The 22,494-nt window shown below is 35.4% G+C and overlaps 1 protein-coding gene across 1 annotated transcript; it reads right to left on the reverse strand.

The window, feature by feature from the left end:
• Positions 1-367: 367 nt before the first annotated feature.
• On the reverse strand, positions 368-14,688 carry LOC145676628 (acyl-CoA Delta-9 desaturase-like). Its single transcript, XM_081747460.1, has 6 exons — positions 14,531-14,688; positions 9,711-9,974; positions 7,972-8,102; positions 5,888-6,093; positions 4,718-4,903; positions 368-3,376 (listed from the first exon to the last, which is right to left on the reverse strand). The coding sequence occupies exons 2-6, from the start codon at positions 9,931-9,933 to the stop codon at positions 3,058-3,060; spliced, it is 1,065 nt and encodes a 354-aa protein (XP_081603586.1). The 5' UTR covers positions 9,934-9,974; positions 14,531-14,688; the 3' UTR covers positions 368-3,057.
• Positions 14,689-22,494: the final 7,806 nt, after the last annotated feature.

Here is a 22,494-nt window from a genome sequence, read left to right on the forward strand (position 1 = left end):
TTTTTTTTTTATTTTTTTAAATGACGATAGTAGGAATTCTTGACATTCAATGGTTAAGCTAATTTTATTGTTTTAGAAAATGAACATCTAGGAGGAGTAATTTGTACTTTCAAGCCACCATTCTCTTTAAACCACAGCTATGTGAATTTATTAAGAATGAACTTCATGTTCTAATTTTAATTTATCTTCAATTTACAAGTATTTATGCAAATGCACCACTTATTGGAAGATAATGAAAGTGAAATCCAAAGTGAAATTTCATGTAGATTCTCCTCTTGGGAAAAAGCCAACTGGGCTATCTTTGTATCATACGATGAGTTGTAACTTCGACTTCAGGAGTATTTAAAAAGCAAACAAGAACAACAAATTTATATTTGTTTCATATTTATTAAACAATACCAAACAATACATGTGAATTTGGTCTTCAATATCGGATTAGAAAAATTTTATTACTTTCCGCGTTTCCAAAAGAAACATTTTGTCAAAATACAATCTATATACTTTCTTGCCTTGGTGTATTACAAATATCATTACACACAAGCTGTATTTCTTAAGTGTCAAATAACAATAGCACCCAATCGCTCACTGGAAAGATTTTATATACTAAAGTTTACATGAAGTCTTATAGAATATATGTTAACAAGTAACGTACATTGATTAAGCCAATATCAAGGCAGACTATAAGAGTTTGACATTTCCTGCCTACAGAAAATATTAATAATATAAAGTATTGGAACTTACATACTTTAATTCAAAAATAAATCTATCTTATACATAAAATAAACTATTGCAACAATTCTAATCTAGTTTTTACTTAACAAAATTGAAATTCGTAGAAGTCCACTCATTTAAGGGCAAATTTTGAGGTCAATCATTCAATAAAAATATTTTTCCCTTTCGTTTATGTATTAAATCTTAAGTTAATATAATAATGCCTTCCAGTTTCAGAATTCAGTAAATCATATATGGGAAAATTTCACCAATTGTACAATTATCTCAGAATAAATGAAAATAACATTAACTTGTTTCATAATTAAGAGAATTGTTGGTAGATCAAAAGGTGCATTCTTAATCAGCTTCGCCTCCCTTTAATTTATATATAATCCACCACTGAAATAATTAGACAATATCAATTCAATGTTGAAAAATTATATGGTAATTTAAAAAATATATATATATTAATTTGATCTAATTGTTAGTTTTACTTTTCTTATGGAAAATAACTTCGTTATAAAGTTTATTTACAATTTTTTAAACAAAAATAGTAAAAAAAAAATCATAACTTCCAAAATTTTTAGTATCTATATGATAATTTTCGTCTAAATCTATTTCTCTAAATTTTCCGAGAAATTAGATTTAGCTAAAATCTAATTTTTCAAAATGTATGTGTGAATCACGAAAGTGGTATCAAGAAAATTTTAGAAAAGCACTTTTACACCTATTCCTGAATTTAAAAAAAAAAAAAAAAAAAAAAAAAATGTTGCTTTACATTGCTAATTGAGCATTCTTATCCCAGTGTTGGATTACTACGCATAACCAAAAGTAAGTATTTTCTATAAAACTCTTTGGACACTACTTGTGCAGAAATATATATTTATTACTTATTATTATCCCCTTCAATAAGAGACATTTTCAATAAAGTCTTAACTTACTTGTAACAAAAATATTCTCAATAAATATTGATATTTCCTCTTATTACACACGTCAAACATTCATACCGTATTTTTCACACACATGCACACACACATTTTCACTCATTAAGAAGCTACATACTATTTTATATACACATATATTATGTTCATGGAGAACCCATGTTAAATATCACTTGGTCATGGTAGCGTAGGATGAAAAAACCTACACTTCAACAAAAAAAGAAGTAAAATTTCTGGGCATTAACTGAACCATCTTTTTTGCTCTAATTACTTTGGAAGTCAGTCTTCGTTAAGTTTCTCCGTTGCCTTTCTGACTTCATTTCAGTTTTAACAAAAGCAAATTGATTTCCAGGTTCAATTTAAAACTCTTCGTAAATGTTCAAGAAAGTATCAAAATCTTGTCTTGATAGAATAGAGGTTGGTGATGCTTTATCTTGCTTAGTAATTAAACAATTCAGATTAATTTACGGTTTATCTCACATAAATACTTCAGCAATGTTATCTGTGTTGCTAAGGTTTTTTTCTTTTTTTCCTCAAAAGCACGCGATTTGTTACCATACTCCTCGTCACCCGCATTGGCTCACGGCATCAGCCAATAAGCTCGCAGTGTCCTGTTACCAAACCTTCAATGACGAATCTAATCATTCATAATTGTTCACAAACACAAATAAAATCAATTATGAATGATTAAGATTCCTCCCTGAAGGTTTAGTAACAACGCATTACGAGCTTATTGGCTGGCGCCATACGCCAATTCGGGTGATGTGGAGTATAGTTAAGAAAAAAGTTTTCAAATTTTACAATCTGATATTGACTTGAGTATCTTTTAAAAAAATAGCTCATGATATTCTTAACACGTTATTGGTATGTAGCAAGTGCCTATGATTGGAGCTACTCAATGCCTCAAAATAAACAATCTTCACTTGTTTTACAACTGAGCTAACACTTAGTGATTCTTTAGTTAAAGTTCCCCATTCGAACAAAAGAGTATCGTAGAAGACCTCAACTGTTTATTAATTGCAGTGCTTTTAAGTAAAATATTTACTAAAATTGAACAATTCGTAATTCTATTTGATCTTTATTCTGATCAAGACAATGAACTTTGATACTATCTTGGTGGAAAACAAAAGTTGAGTATTTCAGAGTACAACAAAATATTAACAAAACATAACATCTTTAAGAGTATTATCCTACACTTAGTAAAGAAATGATAACATGAACTTATTTCTTGGAAAATACTGACATAAGCTCACAACAACACTAGAGTCCCTGAAACTGATCTTGTAAATATCACTGGCGTTGTATTACGACTATCAGAACAACAGAGCCAACATTCTGGTAGCGATTAGTTCCTTCTTATATTAGCAAAACAGATCCCTTGCATTAAAGAGTTAGTTATGGAGTCTTAAAAGTCATCCTTATTTAAAACAATGGCCTCCTTTTTCTCCTCCTCAGGAAGGTCCTTGTCTCCCCAACCCCACACTTCATGGCTCCCATCGCCAGTTCTTTGAACGCGTTTCTGCACCACAGACATTGGCACCGTTTTCAGATCATAAGCCCAGCCGATTCTAGCGAAGAAGTCGATGAAAGCAGTCGTGAAGTTGGCACTGTAGTTGCCCAGTTCAGCAGTCTTGTAGTCCCAGGGGAAAACATGGTGGTAGTTATGCCATCCCTCTCCCAAAGCAGCTACGGCTACACCAAGGTTCTCGGATGGATTAATAAACCTGAAAATAGACGAAAACCATTCGGTTAGTTAAGCTGTGCAGTGAACACATCGTTTTAAACTAGGAACGGTAGGTAGGACATGGTACTCATCATGTGTCCTAAAATTTATAATTTCCACTTATGCATATCGGTGGCCCAAAAGTTGCTATCTCTTACGAAGCAAAATGGAAGGATGGACTGCATTTTTAGTTATTTAAACAAACATTTTAGGAATGATATATATTAAAAAAATAAAAAAGTAAATTGAAAGATGAGGTCTTGGCCAATAGTTAGTTTTTGGATGAGGGACCACAAAAATTTCTGAACGGCCCCTAAATCGATTTTTTGTATTTTCTAGGGAATAAGCACATCATGCTGAGTTAAGTGATAATTTGGGTTTGGCTACACTATGTAGTTAGTTTTTCCCCCTTGAAATATATTGATCTTTTTTGATCCAAAGAAGGAAATAAATAAAACTGCTCATTAATCTGAAAACTGATAGAAAAATTCTCGTGGTATTTTAACCTTTACACTACTATTCTACTTTTTAAGCCAAAGATCGCAACCTATCCTTTAGTCTATCTCTGTAAAATAATAGTAACCATTAAGCTACCGAAATTAATGTCAGAAACTATAATTATTGAAGACTTGGTAACTATGTTTATTAACTTAGTTCCTTCAATATTAATTTATTGAAATATCGCTGTGGTTAATATTGACATTATATTGACACCTGAACTTTGGTATTCCAATTTTTTTTTATTTTTTTTTATTTTCATATTTAAACTGTCGTATATTTCTGAATCCGAGACGATGCCCAATATCTTTAAAAAAGAATAAGAAAAAAATTTTCACCACATATTGAGTGTATTTTCAGAATTTATTATAAAACTACACTAAAATCAAATCAGATAGAGATCTCCTTTAATCTTTCTCACTGGAAGAGTTCACCGAGTCAAGACTAAAGTGGTAGGCGAGAAACAGGGTAAAGTTAAAGGTTAATGGAAGCTCGTGATTCTGCTCTGATCATATGTCATGAAAACAAGATCCCATACTTTTGGGCACGAAATTGCTGCAAACAACCTGACTTTGTATTCAGAATTATACGGTAATTCTCATTACCCAAAGTAAAAATATAAATTAACGCAAGATATATTGCTGAATTGAAATAATATTAATAGGCTTTTAAAGAATTTTTTACTCATAAATCTACAATTGAAAATATGAAGGCAACATAACTGTGAATACTACCTATGAATGAAAAAGGGTTTGAAATGAATTCAAGAAGTTTCAGCCATATTTGCTCTACGGTTCGCTTCAAAAGCACCATAAGTAACTGCTAATAACAAAAGTGCTCTTACTTGTCATAGGGTCTGTTTCCCCACATGTGCGCCGCACTGTTTACCAACCAAGTAGCATTCAGGGTGACGGTGTATCTGAACAAAGTGGCCACAAACCATGCGTTGAGAAATGATTCACCCCACAACCACATGGGGACCATAGTAGGTATCACAAAACAAATAATTGGCATCAAAGTAAGATAGTATCTGCAATTAAACAAAAAGAAAAATCAAATTAGAAAACCTACCCCTACAGCAAGTATAAATTAAAAATATATAACTAGTACTTGATTATGTTCTAAAGAAATGTGGTTTCGATTTCATTAAAGTGTTTTAAGGCAAGGTATACTAAATGCCAATATCTGGTTTCTACCAAACTAGTTCTCTAGTATTTTTTAGTTTTCCAATTGTCTTCAGGGAAGGAAATATATAAGTTATTATTTCAAGAAATATATATAAAAGCTATTATTCCAATTCCAAGTACCTAAAATATGAACTTATAGCCCCCCCCCCCCAAAGGCCCCCTTAAATGACATGGGGATTTTTTTTTCATCGCGCCTTTAGACTCCCTAAAAATTAAACACACTCCCTTTTGGCAATTTTCCTGTCGCTTAGTCCCGAAAAAACTACAATTATGTTTAATTTAATCATTGTAGCCCTACAGGAAGTGCCTAAACATTTTGGAGTGTAAAAGGTGTCCCATATAAATAACATGGGATAGATTTTTCAGTTTCCCATAAAACCACTCTAAATTTGAAAATTTTTATATTTAGTGATTTTGTTAAATAATCTGAGAGAAAACGCACAAGCATACCGAATTTCTAATTTTTATTCCAAGTACCTAAAACAGGAAATCATAGGTATAAAAAAAAAAATTTACATAGCATGTGGGGAATCTCTTCATCCCCTCTTTAGACCCTCTAAAAATTAAAAATCTTCCCTTTTGGCAAATTTCCTGCAGATTAGTCCCGTAAAGCTACAATCATGCCAAATTTCAATTTTCCACGTCAAACGGGAATACTCCTTTATATTATGTCAGTTCATGTAGTTTTATACATAGTTTTATTTATATTTATATATATCTTCATAGTTTTTGTAAGAAAATGTTTACATGATTAAGTGAAACAGAAGACTGCCTACTTTAGCAACAAAGAAGAGAATACTGACATTATATATAAAGAATAAACTTACTTCTTCTGAAACATGACAATAGGATCCTTCTTTAGGTCGCTCATATCAATTTGCTTTCCCTTCTCCTTGACGTCCGGGTGCTTGCGACACAACAACCATCCCATGTGGGCGAAAAAGAAGCCTCTGGTGGCATTATGTGGATCTGCATCAGTCTCACTAAATTTATGATGCACTCTGTGATCTCTGGCCCATTCGTAGATATGGTTCTGTAATAGAAAAGAGAAATAAAAATAATGTAAATCGCCCAGTACTTACAAACAAATATTTCATTTAATTAATTGGTATCCATGTCTATTTAAAATATACTGTGTGTTCAATATTTCCAATTATCTTTATGAAGGCTTTGTACATCTTCAGGCTAAAGAGAGGAACAGATTTGTATTTAAACTCTCGAAATTAGAGATTGCAAAACCACGCTCAGAAATTCTAACTATCATTCTACACTATATTCCTGTAATTCCTGAATTTTCTTTAAACTTCCAAGCTTTGGACTCTTCCCTGGAGTCTTGGTCACGGAGGTTAAAAACAGGAAGAAAAAGAATAGAAACATAAAGGAATAAAAAGGAACGGACTTATCAAGGGAAGAGCTATGTTGTATGGAGACCCGTTGTCAAGAACGTCAGTAATCTTCAGATGAAGTTGATGCAAACTATAACATGTTCATCCGTTGATCGCTGACGTACTTTACGTGTTTCCGTACAACACGCTCTTCCCTTGGTACGTCCATTCCTTCTTATTCCTTTATGTTCCTATTCTTTTTCTTCATGTTTTTAACCTCCGTGACCAAGGCGATAGGAGCCAGTCCAGAGCTTGGAACTATAAAAATTCAGAAATTACAGAAATTTGTACATAGAATGATACTCAAAATTACTCTATAAAATCCAATTTTAAGATACAAATTAGCTGCGAAATTAGAAAAAATATGAAATAAATTAAGTACAGACCTCTCTCTTCAATACTACTTGGAAAAAAAAAAATACTATACCTCGCGAGTTCAAAAACTGAAACAAATTTAGTCATTTCTGTTGGATAAATATTGTATTACAGTGTATATATATATCAAACAGAAATAACTAAAAACTTTCTGTTTGTTTTCGAACTCTTCGCCTATCGCCGGACTCTTCGCTTCGAATAGCCTAATTTCAATCGCTGCATCAGCAAAAAGAAATACGGTATAAGCACTTTAATATTGTCTATATATAAAAGGGAGGAAATACTGCAGTCTAATGGTTATAACGCTGCACTTATGTCAGCGTGGTCTCGGGTTCGATTCCCAGCCGATGCTTGTTTTCGGCGTGCACCGTGTGGTGAGGCAAACTGGGGAGTCACGTGAAAACAAGACGTGACGACCACTAAGTCTAGAAAGCTCCCGGTGCGTCTGTTAGGAACAGGGCGTCGCAGTGTTCTGACCATGTGCCCGCCGCTAGACGACATAGTTCAGCCGGTTGCTTGTAGATGGCGCTGGAGGAGGCTTAGGATCACAAACGGGCCGTTATGCTAAGTGGTTTGGTTTGGGTTTGGTATATAAAACGGACACACTCGTGCAGGATTTTGTCTGTTTTGATTCAACAGGACTTACCATAAACAATCACTCAAATTACTTATTAGTTGCAGTAGCACTGGTAAAATAATGTATTTCTAGGGACAAAGAGCATCGGTGCTAGTGTTCCCATTAAACATCCAACAATCAATGAAAATAAGGCATGTCTGTTAATACTATGTGCAATATATTGTATATGAAATAACATCAAAATTAAAATTTTACGAGTTCTAGTGTTAACGGAAAATAATTTAAAAGAGTGTTCAATCCTAATAAAAGTGTGGAAAAAGTTCTTGTAGGAATGTATATCCTTTTCCATACACGCAATACGTAAGCTTCTTTAACCTATCCTTACTTTAACACCTAAGAAAGACCGCAGCAAAATTGTAGAGTTCAAAAATTGGAACACAAAAGGTTAGTTACTTCTATTGGATATAAAGTATGCTTCTTTCATTCGATTACAAATTATTTACATTTATATTCGGCAACAAAGAGAGGTGTCATATTTAATTATTGTTTAAATACAGGAATAAGAAAAACTCACCTGGAATGCTAAAGTATTGAAGATCATAAGCAGAAACCTCAGTGGCCATTTGGCCTTGTATGACTTGTGAGACCACAACCTATGAGCTCCTGCAGTTATGCCAAATCCTCCAGCCTGGTACAACAGAACAGCTACAAGGGAATAACAGATATCAATTAGTATTTTTTTTATATATATTTAATACTATTCCAAATTAATAACAGCAAAATATTGCTATAAACCCCAATGCTATCGAATAGACCATCTGAAAAGTCCCATTGCTCTTTTATTTCATCAAATACACCATGAATACCTCAAATTTTCTATAAGCATCAACCAGACGACAGTATTTACAATAAATACGAATTCACTTCAATTGTGTTCTATTTCAAGATTTTAATTGTCTTTAATTTCGGTGATTTGTTTACTCTGAAATCTTTAATCACGATACTTAGAAAGAATTAATGAGATTTCAGACATGTTAGAAAATAAATTTATATGAAATTAAAATATTTTTACATTAATAAACATATCTTATCCTTTGCAGTAGTCCTGATGATGAAGTATTGTTTCATTTCCTCTATCTTTTGCTTTCTATTATTCAAACTTTATTAGTGTTGCCAGATAACAAACTGCTGAATGAGTACATTGTGCATCAGCAACCAATTTGTGATAAAGTAATTGTATTATGAACTTGCCCTTGATATGAAATAACTATTGTCTAATGTTATCGTTTACCCATAGTTTGAAGAATGCAAATGGCACATAATGCAAAGACATTCAGTTTACTGAAGTAAAAGCATTTTAATTTCATATAAATTTATCTTCTGAAATACCTCATATCCCTTAACTCTCCATTTCTATTTCCTTTGAAGAAGATCGCAGGGTAAATAAAGTGCCGAAATTATATAAGAAACAAAAAATTGAAAAAGAACACAACTAAGGCGAATTCATATTTTCTTCTTCATGTATCCATCCTGTTATGTTATTCCCATCTGGTGATAATTTTCATTCAATCAAAAGCACCGGGAATTTTCAGTATTTTCTCCGATTTTGAGTGTAATGATTCATATATATCTATCAACAGATATCCATGCATCTGGTATGACTTTTTTTTTTATAAGAAAGCTTAACAATATAGGTGAAAACATGGTTGATATCAGTTTCGAAGATACTCTGTCGGAATTCTTTAGTGAATACAAAAAACAAAACCCAGAATGTCGCAATTAGGATGGATGTTCGTGGGATTTGAACCTTGAACCTCGTAACTCGAAATACAATTTTTTAATTTCAAGCGAGAACATTAAATATTTGGCGTTACCTATTCGACACTTGAAGACACAAACAAAAACCCGTGTATTAGGCAAAGATGACACAGAAGGGTATTCTTAAAGATATATCGTAGCCCGGAAGGCCACGGTGGGTCAGTAAACGAGTTCTCACTTCAGATGCAAGGACTCCCTGATTCGATTCCAAGTTATCTACGTTTCTTGTGTACAAGATTGTGTCTGGGGTTTTCCCATTCTCCTCCTATCAATTCTCCCATAATCATACACTTTCATTGATATATGACTCCTCTACGTACAGGGCATAATCACGAGATAAAATTTTATTTCTTTTTGCAAGATAAATTTTAAAAAGGATTTTAGCAGGCGTCAATGGAAAACTTGAAAAACTGCCATTTTGTTCTTATTAACGTATAAGGACTATTTCTCAAAACTCTACCGAAATATATTTTTCTTACAATCCTGTCAACTCACCCCAAATTATTGTGAGAATTTTAGCAGACGTCAGCATCAGGTATAGCCCATAAACTGCAGCTAAATGCAGGTATGCAAAGAGAATAACGTTTCGCCAAACGATCTGAAGTTCATATCGCTGCTTTTGCTTCTTGTACACCTCCCTCACTTCCGGTGCCGACACTTCCAAATCATCTTCGTTGAGTACGCCAGTTGGATGATGACTAGTGATATTGGGGGCCATTTTTTCTTGTTTTAGTTGTCTAAGCTTGATTTAGCTACTGTCTGCAACAAAGAAGAGATGTACATTATAATATGGCACAGTGTAATATAAATTTTAAATACTACAGTTCATTGGACATATATTTTTAACAAATTTAATAACAACATATAAATGTAGTGCTATAGTATTTTGTACGAATTGTTGCCGCAATGGTAGGTTTTATCACTGACAACAACATAAAACATTGTAATTAATTGTTACAAAAAAGGATCACAAGTTTCAAAGCAAAAGAATTGAGGAGTTCGGGGCGAAATGGCGTCGTGATAGGCAACACTGTTCCGTCGTGACAGGATGTTATATTTGTTACTAGTTCATTTTACGTTTGTTACAACTTTTAAAGACTGTGGACTTTTCTAGTATCACAAGTTTTCAATATAACGAAAAGTTAGCTAAATAACAAAACATTTTAACACGGGCGACTTCGGGCTCTTTGCCTGCGCCATTTTGATTTTGATTTATCAAGACAATTAAAGTGTATATCAATTTTGTTTTAAAACAATTTCTTATTATTTAACAATTACAGAGTAATTGTCGAGATGGCTTATGGCCGCGGCATTCCTATTATAAAACGACCACTGTGTTTATATAATACCAAAAGAATTTGGATAATTCTTCGCTTCAGAACTGGCTTCATTTGCTGTCATGATGAAGATACATTCTCTGGTGACTAACGATCCGAACCTTTCCGAAGGCATTGGTTCCGAAGCTTTTTTGACGGATGACGCTCTTCTCTGAATGCCCACAACATCGAGACAAACCTCTTTATTATTTTATTCGTAATAATATAGCCTAAATTGTAATAGTATACGCTTATAAGTGTGTATAAAGTAGCAACACTACATAGTACTCGGAATTGTTGCTGCAGCTCGAAGTATTAACTGGTAAAGTCTGTCTCAAAATTAATTTTAACTAGATTATTAACTGCTCCATGGTTTTTTAAATTCTAAAATTTCGCGATATATTCTATAGGACTACGCGACACACCGGTTGGGAACCACTGTTCTAAATGGCATGTTTTAGAGATACGGTGTGTAACCATACAAATGCTTACTCGAAAGATAACTTAATCCCTTATGCTCATGGGACTCGAAATAAACTAGTTTTTTTCTTTGAATTTTACATATAATAAACAAAATAAAATGTTAATTTGTATGTGAATCATTACGCACGTGCTACCAATTTCATACGGTACATTTCCTGGTAAATGTGGGGAGATGTATTCGAGATAATATTTCCTGCTTTCATTAGATTGTGTCATTTCTAACCCATTTGTAGCTATATTTGTATTATGTATAACATTTTCAACAGCCAGGGGGTTTTCCACGCATACACATTAGTTGAATGACGTGTATCAAATGCAAATATTACATTAAATTGTGCAATAATTATTTAGGCTATATAAATTCATTACATATTTTGGGACAAGATTTTCTTTTTAGTGTGCATTTTTAGCTTTGTAATTAAGGCGTTGAAGAGTTCTATTCTCGATAAATGTACACACAAAAAACTCGTTTTTTTTATTTTTTATTATTTTACTCTCTTAACTTTGGTTCGTTCAAGTCATTATGTTTTATAAACATATTCTCAAGAAAGAGAAATGAAATTAATAAGATGTAAATTACTAGTGAAAGGTCATGTTTTTCAGATAACATGTAAAATGAGATACGAAAATATGCCACGCGCCATGATAACTAACACATCAATCTAAAGAGACGTATTACAAAACTGTCAATGGAGAAAAGTGTTGCTAATAAGCATCAGCTGAATTATCTCCATGTCAACCTTCAAATTTCATGTTCGAAAGAACAACAAAATTATTAAACATTTGATCGGAAACAGTCGTACTTTGTTTTATGTTTCAGCAACGGTGGCTCTTGAAGGAAGTCCAATGCTGATAAAATTATAATTTTATAGATTCAAACCAAAGAAACAAACTTGTCCAATGTTTCAATTCTTGTCTATAATAATTAGTATATTAGATAAATTTGCTTCCCTTAGTTTCAAGCGAATTTTTAACGTCATTTCCGCCGGCACTGTTTTAGAAAAACTGAAATGAAATCTCTTAAGTTTTACGTCCCACAGTTATGCCGGCTAGTCTAAAGGAGACGGTGATAATGAGAAATGAATGAAAAGTGGACGGAAACGGGAGAACCCCGAGAAAACCACACACGGTTTGTCCACCACAAGGTTCACTTGGCACGAGCTGGGATCGAACCAAGGACCCCACGCACCAGAGGTGAACGCTCTACCACTGAGCTACCGCGGCCCCATTGTAATAAAGAAAGTAATCAAACTGGTTACTAACCCGCCTTCACTCTCTTTCATTCGCTCGGCGTAACTTGTGAACCAAACTGGATACTAATTCATCTTCCCATATGAGCGGGCTAACATTCTAGGACCTTCCCAAAATTTGTTACCAATAATCATACCTTTCCATTTACCATTTTGCCTTGAGGGCACACATCGCGATAACAGTGGCGATCTAGCTTGGGGTTGGCCTAGGACCCCTCCCCCATTTTTTTTTTTTTTTTTTGAATGAATAAATAATTTAAGCTGATATTTGAAAGTTTATAGAAAACTCATGGTGAGTTTACTGTAACTTTGGGTTCTGGCTGCACCCCCCCTCCAGATTTTACCTTCTAAATCCACCACTGCACAATGGACGTTTAATTTACAAACTTTACACGTAACTTATATTTAACATGTCTTAGTCATCAGAAAGCAATATTTAATGCACAGTAATCTATCTTAATCAAATGCATTTTCGCAATAAGTCCGACTGCATATATAAATACATGTATTTAAGAATTGTAATCTATTTTTCTTCTCTCCGCCGGTCTAGAGACTATTGTGCGTGTGCCAATAGTCTTGGGATTGATTCCCGGTGGGAGAGCACAAAAACTTAATCTCAAAATCAATCACTTTCATTAATCATCTGTTTCCTCTAGCTTAAGGCCATAGCCTTACGACGTTAAACTAAAAATTCGCTCTTTTTTTTTTTTTTTTTTTGGTTTTAAAGAGAAGAATAAATCGCTAATAAAATATATCTAAGGTAATATCGTATGATCTTTTTTCTCTTTCTTTTGTCACCTAGAAAAAAAATCAACTTTATCGACTGCAAGTTTTACATTCTCAGCTTCTTGTGAGTTCCTCGATATGCAAACGTTGTACATTTTTCTGCTTAGTACGACTAACCGGCTGTCTCCGTTAGCAATTATTTTTCCTTGTTACATTTAACGAATTTATAACAAACCAATAAACTACTTGCTTCAACGCACTTCGAGAGAAATAAAATATCGTTCAGCAAGAAACAAGAGTTCTTTTCCACGGATAGCTTATGTGTAGGCGATAACGCTGATTTTTAATTTAAGTTAGCGAAAATGATTTCAGCAATTTCGAATTTCTACGGGGTTGAGACTGAAATGTATACGTGGCTCCTATACTATAGACCCATCAAGTCATCTTCAAAATTTGTATCTTCTCCCTCAAGTAGAAGTGAAGTTATAAACTTCAATTGCTGTTTTCGCTACCTACGGTCTGGTTGACCTTCAAACTTTCGGTACGTCCCACCATTATGCTCTTTAGGCTGAGAGAGAAGGCAAGTGATTGATAATTGAAGAATCGATGGAATGACAATGTGGGAGGAAACCGAAGTACCCTAGAAAATCCACGGACACGATGTTGTCGATTACTTAGCCAGGGATCGAATCAGGTGCCCCACGCATAAGAGGTAAACACTCTGCCACTAAGCCACCGTGCCTCTCTAATAAGGCTGAAGTTATGGTAACTGTACTACTGAAACAAAATGTTGGTACCCGGGTTTAGGTTCCGGTACCTAAAGTAGTTTGGGCACGACACATATGGCTTAGCCTCGATGGTAAGAGGATACTAAACACCAATCCAAGGAAAACGCTAACTCTAGAAACGCAGATTCCCGAATTCGAACCCGGGTCACATCGTATTTTGTTTATTTACCACATAGAGATTACTTGCATTAGATCACAAATTATTTAGTCTTTATATTTCATTTATCGTGTCCTGTGCTCACAGTAAAAGAAACTAAAATCCCTCGAACGCCCTTAATATTCCAGTCTAAACACAATTAGGATTGCTTTCTAATTATAATGTCCATGGTTCGACTCCCTGTTTAAGAACACTGAGATTAAATTTCTATCTAGCTACGTGAAACAGCACGAACACGAATTATTTACGATATTACGAAACATAATCCAAGTCGTTTGAAACTATAATAATAATAATTTTTAACACATTGTCGATAGAACAAATTTTCCCAAATTGAAATAACAAAAAGCCACTTCTTAAACTGAATGCTGTAAGAAATATTCTCCTTGATAATGGTAGAAGTTAATATTCACATCATATCACGAAGACAATTTGAAGATTTAAAAGTAAAAAAATATATATATAGCACTGCTCACAGAAACGAAAAAAAATCACAAATATTCTTTGCTCTGCTACACACGATGCTTCCTGTTATATTTCAGAAGTCACTTTGCGAATTTCTAAGTAAATCTACGAATTTATATATTCCACTCACCACTAATGAATGTTTTAGAAAAAAGTAAAAATCACACTTCACTCACAGACTTGCACACAAGCTTTGTAACTGCAATTCAATGCGTCCACTCTTATATTAGAGCTTCGCGATGATTTGAGCCACCCGGTTCACGTGTACATCGGACCACGGTGTCATGTGACCTGGAGGGTGGCGTGATTCCGCTGAACCCCATAACCATACTCACCGTCGTGCCCAGTGCGGCGGCGTGGACGTTGATAAGGCTGAAATTCGCACAACACGTCAGCTTCAAACTCTTTTCTGCAAACAGGGTTTCCAGCTCATTACAATTTAACGTAGAAAAAAACTTGCTCACCTGTTAAATGTTTTTTTCAGTACATTGACTGTGCATGCCACGGAAATCGGACGAGTAGTTAGTGAGTGATATTCTTCGTCTTCCCACCAGTTTGTCACGGATTACATTTCCCGGCAAGGTACATCACAGCACGTCTTGTTCTGTTTAGCTTCGTTGGCGGAACGGAGGCCGAAAAATGCAACAAAGTAGAAACACATAATGCTTTCTTTCATCTTTGATTTTTTTTTTCAGTTAAAATTCAAGTGGAACATTTTTTAAAGTATTGATCTGGTGAAGCTAAGATATAGAACGCTTAAATCAAGCTCCGAGTCTATTTGCATCGTTTCTCAAATTGTGGTACGCGAACCTTAAATAGTCCTCGAGTTATTTTTTTTTGTGATCCTCTTAGGTTAAACTCTTGCCCAAGAAGACCGAAAAAAATCAAATGAATTGCGTATAATACATTAAGGTTGAAGCTATAGATTGAAGATATAAATAATGGATTATAAATTTAACAAAGTAAAGATTATAGAAACCGTAAAAGCTTATGTAAATATACTATTTATTACAAGTATTCTTCATATTCTTCCATTATTATGAAACTAATGTTATTTTATTCTTTAGTATCAATTAAGTTAAGGGAATTTAAGGTAATACTAATTTAGAAATATATGTACTGATAGGCTACATATTTAAAACTAAATAATTTTATTCATTGAAAATTAGCGTCCCTTTTCAGAACTGCTCCATTTCAATCGGAGCGGTCAATGTCAAATAGGTGAATAGTTTTCGAGATCTATTATTAGTGATGATAAGGAGTGTGAACGTGAAATAAAAGCAAGGATAGGAATGGTGAAAGAAGCCTTTAGGAGAAAGAGAAGACTATTTTGTGGGACCTTGAATAAAGAGTTGAGAAAAAGACTCATAAAATGTTTCGTGTGTAGTATTGTACTGTATGGATCAGAAACATGGACACTACGCAAAAGTGATGAAAAACGACTGGAAGCTTTCGAAATGTGGGTGCGGGGAAGAATGAAGAGAATTAGCTGGTCGAGCGAAAAACGAATAAGGTGTTATAGATGGTACGAAAAAAAAAGAACATTTTTAGATTATTAAGAAGAGGAAGAGAAACTAGTTGGGACATTGGCTAAGAAGGAATTCTATCATGAGGGACGTGCTAGAAGGTATGATAACAGGAAAGAGAGGGAGAGGATGAAGAAGACTATAATTGATGGACGATATCAGATCAAAGAAATCGTACGTGAAAACGAAGACGAAGGATTCGCAGAGATAGGAATACAAAGTAGAAACTGGATCCAGTTGGCTAAGAACAGAAGTCAATGGAGAGCTTTTGTGAACGCGGCATTGAACCTCCGGTTTCCATAGGCCATAGAGTTAGTTAGTTAGCGTTAGATAAAGAGGTTAGCGGAAGACCGTGGAGTATGGAAGCTTCTCAGTTGCGGCAAGTGGCCTGCCAATGATGGCAGAATACCTATGATGATGATGATGATGATGATTTCAGCAGCGAGGCTACAGGAGACATGGATCTACAGTATGAGGTGGAATCCGAAGCATCATAATGCGTTCAAATGTATTCATATTATTCCACCGGGAATCGAACCTGCGGTCACATGTACCAAAAGGTGCACGCAGTAGCCACTGTTTTTTTTTTTTTTTTCAGTTTGTCCCAACCAGGATACTTGTGTCCATGGTTATCTTTTCATGACTCTATGTAATCAAACATACCAGGCACACAAATACAAACATATCGAAATGAAATCTTTTAGTTTAAAGTACCACGTTATGGTCTTTAGTCTAAGGCAAGTGAATGATTATGGAAAAATTAATGAAATGATAATATGGGACCAAAAGAGAGTATCCTGAGAAAACCCATGGACACGATGTTGTCCACCACAAATTTAATTGGCCGGGGATCGAACCAGGGACCCTACGTACCAGAGGTAAGCGCTCTACCACTGAGCCTCCTACAGAAAGATATCGAGAACAGTTAGAAACCCAACCATCTGCTCTTGAGAGGAACTCGAATCGCCAATGGATTGAGTCTCGTGATCGGAAGCTCAGGCCGAAAGCAGTCGATTCGATATTGCCACCAGCATAAGAGCAATGGAGAGACAACAACAATAATAACAATAATAATAATAATAATAATAATAATAATAATAATAATAATAATAATAATAATAATAATAATAATAATAATAATAATAAAGTAAATGTTCCTTTCGAAGAGGGCAAGAGCAGGGTGATTTGTTATTGGGACTAATAAAAGTACCGAAAATTACTTGTGGACAGTCGCTGGGAAGAGAATGCGATAAAAGCAGTGGCGGATATAGCCCGGGAAGGGGACCTCGGTTTTGAGTGACAAAAATAATTGAAGTTATTATTTATGTATTTTTCAAAGTTTATAGAAAACTCATGATATACGTATCATCAAGAGCGGATCCAAGGGGGGCTATACGGGCTATAGCCCTCCTTGACCCTCAGGTATACACTAGATAAAATGGACTTCAATCCTGTTTTACACTGAATAAAGCGGCAAACTATAGTTTAGCCCCTCCCTTGATCATATCCTGGATCCGCCACTGTGTATCATAGTCTAAGTCCTGGCTGCCTCCTAGTTTTTACCTTCTATATCTACCACTGGATTAAAGGGGGGCGTGATATGAAATAGTTTGAGAAATCCTGATCTTTGGCATTTATACTTTATATCTTGCACTTCGTTGTTCTTAGTTATTCAAAACTTAACTTTATTGTCTCCAAACACTAGGATTAAAATCTTTTCATTGTTGCGTCTGTATTATCGCGATACAGCAACAATGTTTTCATTTAATGATTTGAAACTAAAAAACTTGTTTCGATGGAAATGAACTTTTTTCTGTTACGAAATCTTGCCTACTGTTTTGCATAATATTAACACTTGATAGAGAGAATAATCGTAACTATTATTAAATACATTTATCAAGAGAACAGATACACCAAGCCAGTTCGAAATAATGCAGTATTTTTGGCTCTACCAGTGCAAAGCACAACCAATATTTATTGTAAATGAAAGGGGTTGGGTCAGATGATTACAAATATAAACGACAGAACTTATGATGATCGAAATTGGTGTTGAAATTTACCTGAAAATAATTCGTCAAGATTTCCAGGAAACGGTTCTGGAACAGGGGCGTCATTTAGGGAGGACAGAAGGGGGCAATTGCCCCCCCCCCCAAGAGTTTGAGGAATACATGTACTTTAATCGATTGTCTACTAATATACTAGTACAAAACGTGAAAGTCTTATGTCGGTGGTGCTATTGCCCCTCCCAAGCGAATTCTGAAATGACGCCCCTGTTCTGGAAGACAGGCTCGCACCCAGAAATTATTGTTCGGAGGGATCCAAGCATTGAGGGAGGGGGTACAATACTATGAGCCACTACGTCTATGCAGTATTGAACAAGTATTATTCTGTGCCCGATAAGTAATTTTGTAAAATTTTCCACCTACATTTTCAGAAAAATGAAAGAACTACAGTAGATTGCTTTTATAAGAGAAAGAGTACGGTACAGATAAAGTTTAAGGTAGAATTTTCATACTACAACAATCATTTCCATGTTAAACAAGTTTAGTTTTATTGCGAAAGTATACAAATGTATGTTAATTAGGAAGTTTTGGAGGGTCTGGACCCGGTGAAACCTGTGGATGCGCCCCTAATGGAAGACGTCTTATGACTCAGCGGAGAGCATAGCCTATGGAATCCGGAGGTTCAATGCCGCGTTCACAAGCTCTACATTGACTTCTATCCTTACCCAATTGCATCCAGTTTCTACTTTGTATTTCTATTTCTGTGAGATCCATCTTAATATTGTCCTCCCATCTGCGCCTAGGTCTTCCTAATGGTCGTTTTCCAGTTGGTCTTCCAGTTAAGATTTTGAAAGCATTCCTACTTTCTTCCATCCTGGCTACATGACCTGCCCACCTGAGTCTCCTAGATTTTATGACCCTAACAATGTTGGGTAAACCGTATAAATTATGTGGTTCCTCGTTATGAAGTTTTCACCATTCCCCATTCCCGTTCCTTTTGGATCCGAATATTCGTCTCAGGATCTTGTTCTCAAATACTTTCAGAGAGAGATCTAAAATATTAATAATAAGATTAGTGTGAATAATCATTAATTTTCATGGCTAATGTTTAGCAGAAAGAGTCCAGCAATTGTTTCTCAAAAAATGTTACAATTTAGGTAATTTCTGTTCACATTAGGTTAGGTTAGGTTAGGTTAGGCTAATTTATGTTACATTATGTTAGTGTAGGAGTCCAGCATAATTTTCCAAAAATGATAGAATTTGGCTTATTTCTACTAATATAAGGTTAGTTCAGGTTAGCTTAGGTTAGTTTAGGTTAGATTTGGTTACGTTATATTAGGTCTAAGCACTTGCATCATCCATTTCTTCTGTAAATTTGATGTTTTTACGTGCTTCTGGACACCTTTTGCTAAACATAACCCATTTTCATTTATATTGGTATAGTACAGTACAGTATCTATACGTTTGATTAGTAGTAATGTCAGTAGTTAGTTAGTATAGTAATACAGGGCGGTATTCAGAGAGAATTCGTTAATCTAGGGTTAATCTCAGACTAGTTGGTACGCATACTAACAATTTACTAAGGAGGTGCACGTTATGGTATTCAGAGTCTACTTTGAGTACAACTAAAATGATGATTTGGGTATGATTAACTTATATAACCCCAATGCATCGGGTGAGAAATATAAATGTGGCAACTACGGAAAAGTAGATGAGCGCATGCGTAGTCTGTAAAAATGAAAATATATGAAATACGAAATGTTGTGTCGCACGCTAAACCGTGGGTAAAAGATTAGCCTTTGCTCTAGATTAATCAGTCTCATATGATTAACTTCGTCAAATACTACGTCCTAATCAAAGACTCTGAATACAATTTTGATAACCACCCGTTAGTCAACCTCGTAGTATGGCGTTAATCAGACGTCAAAACGTCTCTGCATAAGGCCCACAGTAGCCTATCTATACGTTTGATTAGTAGTAATGCCAGTAGTTAGTATAGTAATACAATAATAGTATTTTAAGCGCTAGTGTAACAGTGGTAATATAAACCATGCAAAAATCTTGTCACAAATTTGTGTACCCTCAAATATCGTTGGTCCCTGAGGTTGCCTTCAGTTCAAGCTAGCAACTCTACGAAAGAACCATTTCAAGAAAACCATTTGTATTCTGCAACGATGTATTCATACAAGCTTAATTTTATTGCTTTAAAACTGGTAAATATCAGTTCATTGCCCATTCTGTTGATTTCACGCAGGTAACATCAACGAAGTGTAAAAGTTCATGTTTTGAATATTTGAGTCCTATCGAAAGTAGCCAATATATACTGTACATAATCCCGTCCTTTGTAGGGACAATTTCTCTTGAGAATTTGTAAAACACTTAAAAGCGAGGAAATCGTGCGTTTCGAATTATTGAAGTTGCAAACACAGTTTTCTGCATCAACAATAATAGTGTCAAATGTAAGTATAATATTCATTTTCTCCAGACATTTCTTATCAGATTAACTGAGAAAATATAAACGGTTTTCTAATATGGTGTAAAACAGTAAAACGAATTGGACAATATGTGTTTCGCTATTCCAATAAGCCGATTGCTTTTCAACAAAATAGCTAATACAATCGGGACTCACGGTGTTGTATTTGTCCCTTTTATTTGTACTGTACCGTTAAAAACTAAGGAAATGAGAACATCTGTTTCCGAGATTAATCGTCTATGTTGTTCGTGAAGACCGTGTTCCAGAAACATTATATTTCCTTTTCACACACACTATTTAAAAATCGTTATCAATGTAGCTATGTACGTATAATATTGCATGTTAACAATTCACAGCATTTGAAGCAGAAAACAAGCAACAATGTCACGTGAAAGTGTTTGATTTGTATATTTTCTCGATATTGAAACCGAAAGTATGTCTACAACTTCCGGTCTTACCCCATCAGGACGTCGCGGTCGGAAAGATGGATTGCCGCCGTCGACGGTGGCGGGCCGCCAGAGGTAGCCGGCACCCGTCCGCGGCGGCACGACGATCTACTTGTTCAAAGTTGCCGACCTTTTGCCGAGGCGGCAAGCGGTCGAAAATCGTCAAGTAAAATTCCCTTTGCCGACTCTTTGCCGACTGTTGCCGACCGTCAGAGCCGGCAAAACAATCGGAAAGGCCTCTTTCCGACCCTCTGCCGACTCTTTATACCGGCCTCTTTTCGACGGCGGCGCCGGCGCATTTACTGCGCCTTTACGGTTGTTTGCCGACTGCTCGGCAAGACAACTTTCCGACGGCGGTGCCGGCGCATTTAATGCTCATTTCCGGCTGTTTGCCGACCGCTCGCCAAGGCAACTATTCGTCGCGGTCGAAAATCGCGCTGAAAGATGCCGGCGTCCGGCGCCGGCAATCCGACCGCGGCATCTGGTCGGCGTGGACAAATTGTCCGACTATAGGCGGCAGAATCCTGATGGGGTAGTAGAAAGATTGTTAGGGTCATCAAGTCGAGGAGGCTCAGATGGGCAGGTCATGTAGCCAGGATGGAAAAATGTAGGAACGCTTTCAAAATCTTAACTGGAAGACCAACCGGAAAACGACCATTAGGAAGACCTAGGCGCAGATGGGAAGACAATATTAAGATGGATCTCGCAGAAATAGGAGTACAAACTGGAGACTGGATCCAGTTGGCTACACTGAGAAAAAAAAATTGTAGGTGGCGTACTTAAAAAGATAGGTTACATGTGTAATTCCTGTAGTTTTTGGACTTAACGTACAGCAGACGTATAACTGAAAACGCATGTTTTATAATACTTTCTGTATAAGTGTTCCATTTGTACGTACTTTCTGTATGAAACAATGTAGGTGGTAAGGATCTCACACACAAATAGACGTATATAACATATAGCTGACGAAGGTAACATAAGTATATGCATGTGATATATGGAAAACTGCTAGATGTCAGACATCCTGCAACGGCATGATGTAACATCTAAGGGCAGTGCCTATGTAGCATACAGATAACGTATGCTCCGTACTGATTTCTATAGTAAGCAAGAGGATTCCGTATATTTGTACAGTATACCGCTGTCCGGAGAACGGATTTTTCTCTGTGTAAGGATAGAAGTCAGTGGAGAGCTTTTGTGAACGCGGCATTGAACCTCCGGGTTCCATTAGCCCATAGAGTTAGTTAGTAGAAAGATTCGAATGGAGGTGGAGTATATTCTTAAGAGTTTTAATTGATTGCAGAAAACAGTTTATCGCTATCTATTACCGTTTTTAGTCTATAGTAGTGATAACCAAACCGTCGATCTCGAGCTAATAATAGCTCGCGGGGACATTTTCGGATCCGGGTTCGATTCCCGGTGGGAGCTTATGTGGTAATTCTGCGTCTCACATTGCTATGCTGTTGAAAGGGATGCTAAGCTCAAATTGAAATCAAATGCAAACGGATACACATATGGAAAGACAGAACCCGCTTCGCTGGGATAAAATAATAAAAAAAGAAAAAAACTAGTAATATGTTTCGTTAGTCAATCACTTTTTAGTAAAATATATAATCGAAATTATAAAAATTAAATATTACTATTGT

The sequence above is a fragment of the Thermobia domestica genome, unplaced genomic scaffold (assembly GCF_964235325.1).
Source record: "Thermobia domestica unplaced genomic scaffold, izTheDome1.hap1.1 HAP1_SCAFFOLD_251, whole genome shotgun sequence".
NCBI classification, from domain to species: Eukaryota; Metazoa; Arthropoda; class Insecta; order Zygentoma; family Lepismatidae; genus Thermobia; species Thermobia domestica.